We start from the raw sequence: 12,163 nt of genomic DNA, 5'->3' as shown, positions 1-12,163 counted from the left end.
AGTACTGGGCATACTTTTGATCGCCTGGTTGGAGCTATTTTGGGCTTATGGGCCTTTGCCCATTACACAACATTCCAGCCCATTTATTTTGGGCTTTGCCGTTTTATTTTTTTATTTTTTTATTTTTTTATTTTTTATTTTTTTTATTACCATCTGATGGGGTGTATACAGATGTCTCCGAAAGATAAGAAAAATAAATTACATCATTCAAAAAATACTGCTGCAGAAGGTGGGTATGGCAGATGGTTAGATAATGGGATAGTATCTGCATAATTAAAGGTTGTGTAGTGATATGGCAAATGGCTGCAAAAGCTTTTGCTTTTACTTTTACTTTTTCTTTTCCTTTTTTCTTTTGTTTCTGCTTTCGGCCTGATTACTGCTGGAACCTTGTAGTGGGATGGCATGTGCTCTTACAGAGGAAAGCCTCCCTTTTCTTTTCCTAGCGCTCCGTGGTCCACGAGTCTACAACTTGTCACAACTTTGCCATCCACCTGCATTCTTAATTCAACAGCTGTTGCACCAGATGCTAATTGCTCCCTAAAGGTGGAGAAAAAATTGCTTTCAATCCCTTCACCACGCCTCATGATCTGAGGAAATCTTCCAAATTCCCTCCACCGTCTTCTCCGTCATCGTCAACCTTAAATTATAGATTGCCTACCCAATTCCGCTGATCACATACACCTATACATATCACATATACGAACATTGCTTTTATGATTTAATTTGTATCATACACATTGTAATTCTCATTCGTCATGTCTCTCAACATGAAAACCCTAACCCAAGCCTTCGTCAAGGCCACTGCAGCCATCGAAAAGACCGTGCAGACTACGGTCCAGGAAGTCGCTAGACCTAAGCCTCTTCAGGACTATGAGCTTTTCGATCAAATCGGGTTAGCCAGACCGGGCCTGGTCTGGAAACTTTACTCGGCCAAGCCAGCTCGCGATTCCACGCGCGCGCACCAATACCCCACCGTCTGCATCTGGGTTTTGGATAAGAAGGCTCTGTCGGAGCGTGCCGGGTTGACCAAGGCGACGGAAGATGGGTTTTTGGAGATTATTCGGTCTGATGCGGCGAGGCTGGTGAGGCTAAAACATCCCAGGGTGGTGCACGTGGTGCAGCAGAGGTTGGCTAGGGAGCAGAAAGAGGTAAAGTGGAAGGACAATGAGTTTTGAACGACAAGTTTGGTGAGACTCATTAAGTTGACTGGGTCGAGTTAGGAGGCTTTGGCGAAGTGGTGTTGACGATGTTGTTCTGATGAGTCGTCTGATCCGTTTGGGCTTGATGCATTTTTAACTCATGCCTATTCTATAAGCTCTTGACAGTTTTCCCAATACTCTTCCCCAGTTCAGGCAACTTCTTGGGCCCAAAAACCAGAGCCGCCGCACCGGCTATAACCACAAGCTCCGGCATCTCCAGACCAAACAGAGCGTTACACGTCATACCTTTTTGGGCTCTCTCGGTTCTCGTTCTGCTTCTGCTCAAAACCAAAGCAATGCCATTGACAGTGTTTTTGCTGAAGAACAAAGATGTGGTGCCATTGTTGGACAAGAAGGTGGATTGGGATGATTGGAAAGGGAGAAAAAGTGGGGATCTTGGAATGGACAAAGTAAAAGATGATATCTCCATGAATTTGATTTTTGTTAATTACTTTATCTGATTTTTGGCTTCTAGGTTTTTGAAGGTTTTTGCAGATTCACGGCGGAGGTGAAAAATTGAGAGAGAACCGACATAACTTTTCGTGTCGATTCCCACAAACGGCGCTAAATGTTGATGCACAAAACCGAAGGTATTGGAACAACGTAAATTCGACCGTGAATCTGCAAGAAATGTAAATAACACAAGATGTATCGTGGTTCACCCCAAGGTTTGGGCTACGTCTATACTGATTATTGTATTTCTCTGAGAAGTGAGGGGAGAGAGATTCAGAGCTTCTGAGGGAGAGAGTGATGTTTCTAATGGCCTAGGAATTGGCCTCTCCTAATTGTGAGGGTGAGAAATCCTTTTATATAATAAGGGCTCCTTACTTATTACATATTTGCCCTTTCCTTTATTACATAATTACATTTAAGTCATCTGAGTATTTGTATGAGATCTAAATACGAAGGCCCTAAATATAGTATAAATAGTAGTTCCCCAAGTCTTCAGTCAAGTGAGTATTTTGGCTGGAAACTTGAAATTCAGTCGATGTATGGGCCGAAGTAACTAAATGTTGTCTTGAACTGATACTCGATATGAGGCGGTGCTCAATCTGAAATGATGCTCAACTAGAAGTAGCACATGTTGCGAGGCTGCGAGGCTCGTGGCTTATGTTGCCTTGGTTGGCTCAGTTTGTGGTGTTGAAGGTGAGGGAGTCACTTTTATAGAATAAGGGTTCGCTCCTCAATACATGAATGATGAGTTAGAGTTGATGTTATCTAATGATGGTGAGGGAGTCCCTTTTATAGAATAAGGGCTCGCTCTTCAATGCATACGTGATGGGCTAGAGTCCCCCAAGTATTTTTCATGAGTGCTCTTTAATGAAAGTGAGGGAGTCCTTTTTATAAAATAAGGGCTCGTTCCTCAATACATAAGTGATGGGCTAGAGTCCCCCAAGTATATTTTCAAAATTCAAAAATTCGAAAATTAAAAAAAAAATTGCATAGGCCTCCTCTTCTTTGGGCCTAACAACTTTCATAACAAATATATATGAAGGAGGAGTTTTGGGCTACCACTTAAAAAGGAAAATTGTGAAGTTTTGTTACTTTGGAAACTTGGCTACTATCAAGACACCTCATTCGTCAACTCCCTTGACTGGAGACTTGGGTAACTCCTACCATATGCTACTGCACCTTGATACTCGAAAGTCTCACGACCACTCAGTGACTTGGATTTTTTCAAGTCTCCAACCGAGAAGTTTTCCTCACTCGGGAAATTAAGAGAGTACTACCGCAACCTACATGCTTCACTCACAAAGCTTCAACATACAAGATTCAACAAAATGAAAAATTCAAAGAACTTAGTGAAGAAGGTCTTGGTGTATTTAACACAACATGTTGAAATGAAGCAAAGCTTGTTTATTGATATCTCTGATAAGTTACAAATATGTACATATACATGAATCAAAATAAACAAACAAGAGGGAGCCTTCATAAAGGTTGCTCAGGAGAAGTCTCAGCAGTCGACAGAGCTCCAGAAAGATGAGGCACAAGAGGGTGATTATTCGGAGTCTCAGTACTAGGCAGAACCCCAGAAGGAGGAGGCACCGAAGGTTGATCATTTGGAGCTTCATTACGCGGTACAGCCCCAGAAGAAGAAGACAATAAATGCCTTTGGAACAAACCCACAAACCTTTGATGATCAAGTAAAATCTGATCATCAGATTCCTGCGGCTGGTCGAGCTTCCTCTTCATGTTTGTAGCATAGTCATGTGCGAGCTTGTGCAACTGTTTATTCTTATGCTTGAGTCATCTGATCTCCTGTTTGAGACTTATCACTTCAGCAACCAATGATTCAACTTGACGGGTTCGAATAAATACAGTTGGGCCATATTAGACATAGAACCTGCACACTGAACACTGAGATCCAAAGAATCCTTAACAGCCAACTCATCAGACCGTTTAGAAAGTAGTCTGTTATCTTTGGGAGTGAGAAGGTTCCTGGCCACCACCGCAGCGGTCATATCATTCTTCATCACAGAGTCTCCAACGATAAAAGGACCAGTAAGGAATAAGAAGGATGAGTGTCATATGTTGTCTTGAGAAGGCATGGCTGCCTCTTCACCAAAGTTCAAGTCAAAACGACGGTTGGATAGACATTCTTAGAAATGATAAAGGAGAAATGAGGTGCAATAAATTTCTGAAGTAAGGGGAAAATTCCTACAAGCAATAACTCTCTGAATGTACTTCTTACACACAATTGGTGCCCTTATAAAAGAAAGGGCAACAGGGCCGTTGGTTCAAAAATCGAAGAAGCACCACTCTCCGGATTTTGAAGAGCCACCACTTTCCACACGCAACATCAGCTCATCGGGTACCACAGATAACTTTGCCAAAGATCTCTGACAAAGTTTAGACACATAAATTTTGAAGGTCCAGCTACCCTACTATTACCCACAAGGGTAAATGAACAACACCACTACTTGATAACTAGAAAGTCCCAATGTGTGTCAACCTCCGTGCTCTGTGGTAAGGCAAACTGGCAAAAATGCCCAACCTTTACACATTCGAGAAAACACTCCCAACAAGATTGCTTGCTCAAAAATCGAAGAGGCACCGCCCTCCGAATCTCGAAAGCCAAAATCCCAACATGATTACTATCTCAAAAATCGAAAAGACACTTCTTTTTGAATCTCAAGAATCAGACTCCCAACAAGATTGCTTTCTCAAAAATCGAAAAGGCACCGCTTTCCGAATCTCGAGAGTCAAACTCCCAATAGGATTACGTGCTCAAAAATCGAAGAGGCATCGCTCTCCGAATTTCGAGAGCCAGACTCCGAACAGGATCACTTTCTCAAAAATCGAAGAGACACTGCTCTCTGAATCTCAAGAGTCAGACTCCCAACATGATTACTTTCTCAAAAATCAAAGAGACACTGCTATCCGAATCTCAAGAATCAGACTCCCAACAGGATTGCTTTCTCAAAAATCGAAGAGGCACCGCTCTCCAAATCTCGAGAGCCAGACTTCCAATAGGATTACATGCTCAAAAATCGAAGAGACACCACCCTCCGAATCTCGAGAGCCAGACTCCCAATATGATTACTTTCTCAAAAATCGAAGAGACATTGCTCTCCGAATCTCAAGAGTCAGACTCCCAACAAGATTGCTGTTTCAAAAATCGAAGAGGCACCGTTCTCTGAATCTCGAGAGCCAGATCCCCGACAGGATTGCTAGTTCGAAAACCGAAGAGGCACCACTCTCCGAACTTCGAGAGCCATATTTCCTTAGATAAAACTTGTCTGCAATCTTCACACGCAACATCAGTTTTCCAGATACCACAAACCACTTTTTCAAAGTGCTCTGACAAAGTTAAAACATGTGAAGCTTGCAGTTCCCACTACATTGCTATGACCAAGAAGGATAAAGGAGCAACACTACTACTTGTTGTTAGGGATACTCCTATATATGTCGACATCCATCCTCCACAGCCAGGCAGACCTACAAATAAAAAAAAATGCTCAACTTTTCTTCACATCCGAGAGGGCGAAATACTCATGTGAACACGGAAATTTTCCTGCGATGAACGAGACAAGAAACACGTGTACAAAATAATATTTGTATTGATGATTTAAGGGTTACAATCTCTTCTACAAATTTAGCCTCTGATTCTATCTTTGCAATGGGTAGATTTGATGTTGTTGATCCAAAGGGCCGTCGGGGCTTGATCTTGGGATAAACAGTTGTGCAGATTTGTTGACGTCGTGGATCCAAAGGGCCGTCGGGGCTTGATCTAGGGATGAACGAATGATGAACGATGGACACTTTCTTCAAGGGCCGTCGGGGCTTGATCTTGAATCAGCGGAAGTTCTTCAAGGACCGTTGGGGCTTGATTTTGAATGAGGATTTGACGAAGAACGAAGAGAGCTCTCTTGATCCTTCGGGATTTGCTTGGGAGCTTTTGAGTTTCAAAGCTTCAAGGTTGTGGTATGAAGTGAATTGGTTATCAATTGGTGTCCTTCAAATGAATGCCTTGGCCTTCTATTTATAGAATTTCAAAACTTGATTTTTTTGGATTTAAATAATTAGATGGAATAAATCATCTCTGCCAGGTGTTGACACGTGTCCTGTTTGATGACTTTTCCGATTTATTTTGATTTTTCGTTTAGTCACATGCTATGTGTAAAATTTATGTGACACATAAACATTGAAATTTTAATTTTTGATCAACATTTATTTTACCGAAATTTCGATGTCTACAAATGCCCCCACTTCAAGGCGCGTCGTATACATGTGCTTGTCACGTGTAGAAGATGCGTTTTGAAGTCCCTTATTGTAGATGTTGATCCAAGGGCCATTCGAGACTTGATCTTGAATTGGGCTGGAGATTTCTTCAAGGGTCGTTGAGGCTTGATCTTGAAGGTTGAAATTGGACCACAAGGAGCTTCATGTGGTAGATGATCTTTTGGTTTGGTAGTGGGTGAATTGGCACGTATTTTGTTGCGCTTATTGACTTTCCACAGCTTTGATCTTGAACTGGTTCGGAGGACTTTTTTGGTTTCCTCCAATTGTTGACTTTCCACAGGTTATTCTTGAACTAGGTTTGATTTAAGGGTGGTAAACACTTAATCTTGAATCGGACTTGTGATTTCCTCAAGGGCCGTCGAGGCTTGATCTTGAATTTGGCTAGAAACTTCTTCAAGGGCCGTTGAGGCTTGATTCTTGAAGGTTGACTCGAACATATTGCAAGGAGGCACGAGGTGAAAGTGACGACTTGTTGCTTTGTTCAATCTTTCCAATTCACACCTGAGCAGTTTGGTCAACGGTATGATCTTCAAGAGTGATGGGCGCTTCTTCCAGTTGGTGACTTAATCTTTAAGGATTTGATTCAAGAGTGGTAAATCGGCACTTGTAGCTCACCACATCTAGCGGGTCGACCCAAAAATTTGAGGGTCAAAACAGGTCCGCCAAACCCAGAGTGATTGCAACCCTAATGATATGAGATACTTTTGATTTTGGAGAAGTAACGGATGAATCGACTCGTGTTTTGTTATGCTTGTCTCTACATGCTTCAATGTATCATTTTCCCTTGCCTTATCTGTTCTTCAGGCAGATGTGGTATTTTCTCTAGAAGCATAAGATGTTGAAACAATGGGTATTTCGAGAGCAGTGCTAGGTAAGCAATCAGGGAAGGGTTCCAAGCAGTTGATTCCAGATCGGAAGTTTGATACCAAGTGCTGTCTGATTGCTTTCTTTCTTCTTGTCCCGCAGGTAAAAAACAAGGACAAAGAAAATGATAGGGAGAAAGCATGATATGAAATACTCTTGTTTTCGAAGAAGTGGTGGCGATTTGACAGCGTTGCACAGCGAGGCTTTGTTCTTCGACGATGGTGCCGCCAATATGTTTGTTGAAACTTCTCGAGCTCTTGGATTCAACTCAGACTCCTTCTGCTGGGTCGGTTGATTGTGCAAGGAAGGGGAGACTTGATCTTGAAGGAAATCAGCAAGTTGTCTCCACATGCTTCAAGGTATCATTTTCACTTGCCTTATCTGTTCTCCGGGAAAATATGGCATCTTCTTCGGAAGTACATCAGCAACTGAAGACGAGTACTCAAGAGCAAAGCCAGGTAAGCAACCGGGCAAAGGTTCCCGATAGTCGGTTCCTTGCCCGGAGTTTGAGTGGAGGTTCCGACATATTGCTTTCTTTATCCTTGTCTTTGCAGGTAAGAACAAGGACAAAGGAAAGGACAGGGAGAAAGCATGATATGAGATACTCTTGCTTTCTACCCTGGTGATATGAGATACTTTTGCTTTGGGTGTCATTTGTTTGCAGAGGTATTCCAGGAGATGAAGAAAACTGGGTATTTCGAGAGGCTCTGCTGAGAGTGTACTCTCGAAAATGAGGAAGGGTTAGGCATTTTTGCAGGTCTGCCTTGCTATGGACGGTGAAGGTGGACAGTTATAGGAAGTTCTTTAATACCTGTAGAGGTACTATTCTTTCACTCGTGTTGGCAACCATTGAGTGATTGATCATTATGGCTCTACGCGGTTTCTTCTTTATCAGAAATCTTCGACAAATTGCCCGTAATTTCCGCAAAGCTAAGTGTGCATGTGACAGGTGCTGACGAGGCTGAAAAAGACTGGCGCCTCTTCGATATCTGAGATTGGCGCTTCGACAAATTATCCGTGCTTTTCGCAAAGCTGAGTGTGCATGTGATAGGTGCTGACGAGGCTGAAAAAGACTGGCGCCTCTTCGAAATCTGAAATCGGCCCGTGGTTTCTGAGCAGCCCAGCTTTTGAGAAAGCAGACGTCTCTTCGATCTCTGAGCTTGCCTCTTCGATTTCTGAACTCGCCTCTTCGATTTCTGAAAGTGATGATTTTAAAAGAGAGGCACGCATCAATTTCCAAAGCACACTTGAATTTTTTTGCCTGTAGAAGCTCCCTACTTGCACTTCTAAGAACTTGACTTGTCCGACCTCTTCTTTTTCTTCACACCTTCAAAAATGTCTTGCCCTTCTGACCGTCGTCTTAACTTGAATGTCGGGGAAGATAGTGACATATCTTCTTCAAACAACATTTAGCAGCCGTCCTTCGTATCTCCCAATGGTCCTCTTACAGTTGGGGATTCTATGATGATGAACGATACAACCGCTTCGGTGGTGGCCAGAAATCTTCTCACTCCTAGAGACACTAGGATGCTTTCCAGGCGGTCCGACGAACTGGCTGTTCAGGACTCTCTGGCCTACAGCGTCCGATGTGCAGGTTCAGTTTCAAACATGGGCCAACGCCTTCTTGCTCGATCTCGTCAGGTTGAGTCGTTGATGGCTGAGGTGGCCAGTCTTCGGCAAGAGGTCAGGGTGCTTAGGCACGAGAATAAAGAGTTGCACATGCTTGCAACTAATTACTCAACAAGCATGAAGAGGAAGCTTGACCAATTGCAGGAGTCTGAAGTTCGGATTCAGAGTGATCATCAGAGGTTTGTGACGTTACTCCAGCGGCAACTTCTGCCTTCGTCCCCTGGCGCTTCACCAAGTGTTGAAGCTCCGGATAATCAATCTCTGGTGCTTCGTCTTTCTGGAGCTCCGCCGAGTGATGAGGCGCCACCTGATCATCCTTGAAGATCCCTTCCTGTAAATTTGATTTGACTTTTTTTTTTTTTTTTTTTTTTTCAACATACTTGTAATTTTTTTTTTTTTTTTTTTGAAGATATCAATGGACATGCTTTACTTTATTCAGTATGCTGTGCTAAAACATATATCTGACTAAGATGTGTTACTCCTTTTTTTTTTTTTTTTTTTTTTTTTTTTTTTTTTTAGTTTTATTTAGATGGTACTTGATGCGCACTATTCTTTTACTCCCTATTTTTAGACGGAAATTCGTCGTCTTCCCCATGCTTTCTTCCTTTCAATTATTCTGTCTCCATCACCTATTTCCCTTTTTCATAATTGCTAAGCATACACCATGACCTGTCTTTTCTTGCTTTTTATCATTTCCTTTGGATGGTGCATGTCAATCACTTTCTTTCTTTGCTTTCGGTGGCTGGTCACCATTTGAAAACTTTTTTTTTTTTTTTCTTTCTTTATATATGGTGCTTTGTAGGGATGGAACTCGACGGACGGTGAGCTGCAGTCGAGGTTTCATGACCGGCTAGTCGTTTAACGGCGGTTTATTGAAGTTCTTCGTCGTTATTGTTTGTTACGGACGGAGAGCTGGAGTTTGAGGAAGAGCTTCTCGGCCGGCTAGTCGTTTGACAGCGGTCTTTGAAGTTGTTGGCAGCTGCGAGGCAAGAGACGGATGAGGTCTTTGGGTGTGGATTGTCAAACTTCGGTTTTGTCAATCTCATTCAAAGGCCGCAGCCATGGCGGAGCAAGGAGGAGATGGAGCATGCACCAGTGAGGTTGTGGCTGTCTACTGCAAAGAAGGCTGCCTTGCTACGCTCCGTTGCACTCTCGCCGTCCGCTGCACTACTGGACCGACATGCATCATTTTTTTAATTTTTTTTTATTGAAATTTGATTTGCAAGGGGAGGGTGAGCAGAAGGAGCAGCCATGGCGGAGGAAGATAGTATCCAACTCCCAAAGTCGCATTTTAAATCGTCAAGTGAAGTTGCAGCTGCAGTGAAAGAGACAGAGCCTTTGGTGTCACCATCACCGTCGGAATCTTCAGAAGTGACGGCGTTTGCTGCGCATTCTCAACAATGAAGTGAAGATTGTTGGCAAGGAAGAGATATGACAGAGACACATCTTTATAAATATCAGCTTTCATGTCGAGCTTGCACAGAAGGACTAGAATGAGGCAAGCTAGGTGGACTGACACTGCTGGTGTTGAACCGTCATCTGCCATTGACTACCTCCATTCTCACAAAGAGATAGAGAGACTAATACAGCACGTAGAGCAAGTGCAACTCTCTCTAAACCCCACGCCACGCCTCGCAGGCTCTCGCTGCCACCAAAAAGTTCCCACGAAAGCTTCATGCCCTTCTCTCCCCTTTCATCTCATCATACTTCGTCCAACCCGACCACTTCGACGAATACCATGTAATCGGTGACAGCGTCGTTTTCGAGGCAGGTGCGTTCGACGACCCTTATCTCCAAAAGGGATCTCCAAAAGGACCGTATCAGCCCCAAGAACGTGAAGCCCAGAAGAGATGTTTCCGACCGGGTCGGTAGCCGGGTCGTACGTCGTGCTCCGGAACAGCGGTAGGTTTAGAGTTGCAGTTGAAGAGATCGGCCTAGAAGAGACGGAGGCATGACTCTGCTCCCTCTACTAACGCTCCTGGATGATTCGCCTCGCCCTCGTCCTTGAGATCCTTGATGGTGGCCTGGACGATGTAATCACGGTACAGAAGGAGACAGACGAGCCAGGATCCAGTACGGATCCCGATCTTCTTTATGAACCTGGATTTTCTTCTCCCTCCTCCTTCTCCTGTGATCTCCTTATTTCTCAGTTGGCTGTTTGGTTTCGCTAATGTATAAGTGGTTGCCTGGAAGCTGACTGGAGCTTTTGCAGAGAGAGAGAGTGGTGGAGTTCACTTGGGCCGAGTCACGGGGAGCTTGAAGTGAGGGTGCTATGTGGATAACAAATGGGACATTCGAGGTGACCCTGCGTATGTGAGAGCTGCTATTGAGGGTAGGTTGTCAGGGTCGAATGTCGCATAGGAGATGTGATTGAGCTTGCGGATGTTGCTAGTTTTCGACGGATCGCCACGCTAGATAAGCTCGTCGACGTCAACGGCAGCAGCAGAGGAGGTGAAGTTGTGGGTGATGTCGGACTTCGGGTCGAAGAACCAAATTGGTTGAGAAGGGTCGGAATTTGCGGTTGAGAAGGACCTGGTGTGAGTGAATGGCGGGGGAATAGGAAAGAAAGGTGGGATCTTGAAGGTGGGTTTTGGCTGTTGTGGTGGATTTGGTATGCGGGTGTTAATTACACCCATCAAGATCAATTTCCCATCAAGCTTCAACAAAGAGAGATAAGGCTCAAGTGGGTGGGCCACAGGAACTGTGTCAATGATGTAGTCGAATGAGTCAGCAACTTCTTGCATTTTGGTGCCATCAGAGCTAACCAAGAACTCATCAGCCCCAATATGGTCCAAAGCCTCCTCCCTTTGTGCGGTAGTAATTGGGACAGCACCGGGATGATCAATAAAGAACTGCTTGTCGTCCCGAAGATCAAGCTTTGTTCCAACAAGAATGATTGGAACCCCAGGCGCATAATGCTTCAATTCTGGGATCCACTTCTTGGACACATTTTCGTAACTGGCTTTGCTGATGAGAGAGAACGCCAGTATAAACACATCAGCACCACGATAACTCAAAGGTCTTAATCTATTGTAATCCTCCTGTCCAGCTGTATCCCATAACCCCAGGTTAACAGTGCTCCCATTGACAACCACGTTTGCACTGAAATTGTCGAAAACAGTTGGCACGTAATCGGTGGGGAAGGTGTTGCTGGTGTGGGAGATAAGCAGACACGTCTTGCCCACAGCCCCGTCCCCAACCGTGACGCACTTTATGGACCTTGACGCGCTCATTTTTGCTGTTCTCTCACTTTCTCAAGAAAAAACCAACCCAAAAGAAAGAAAGAAAACCCCAAGCCCCAGATCTCCTTCGAACCTGAGGACCCGATCTTCTTCTTCTCCTTCCTCCTCCTCTTCAATTACACATCTGAGGCGTGATCGAAATCAGGACGAATTCTCCACGAAACCCTAACCCTAATTTTGGCAAATGGGGGGAAATCGAGAGAGAGAGAGAAAGAGAAAAGAGGAGAAAAAGATTGGGGGATCTCAGAAAGGAAAATTGAAAGGAGAAAAATGGGCGAAATGTGGATGTTGTGGAAGATCGACCGAAGACAAAAGAGGAGAGATCTGGGTTTGGTTGAAGAGGTACGGTGAAGTCATGGGCAAGGGAGATGACGGATTGGGCTTGGAGGCTGCCACTTGGGCCTGGATGGCCTCCTTTTAAGAGGCTTGCTGCTGATGGATATACATACATATATATATATATATTTGTATGTATATATATTTGTA

The 12,163-nt window shown here is 44.0% G+C and overlaps 1 protein-coding gene across 1 annotated transcript; it reads right to left on the bottom strand.

Moving 5' to 3' along the window:
• Positions 1-10,846: 10,846 nt before the first annotated feature.
• Positions 10,847-11,941, bottom strand: LOC139190087 (rac-like GTP-binding protein RHO1). Its single transcript, XM_070809821.1, has one exon. It carries the CDS (start codon positions 11,666-11,668, stop codon positions 10,847-10,849), a length of 822 nt encoding a protein of 273 aa, XP_070665922.1. The 5' UTR covers positions 11,669-11,941.
• Positions 11,942-12,163: the final 222 nt, after the last annotated feature.

This window comes from Malus domestica, chromosome 12, assembly GCF_042453785.1.
Source record: "Malus domestica chromosome 12, GDT2T_hap1".
Taxonomy (NCBI): Eukaryota; Viridiplantae; Streptophyta; class Magnoliopsida; order Rosales; family Rosaceae; genus Malus; species Malus domestica.
This window is presented reverse-complemented; position numbering and strand designations above follow the sequence as displayed.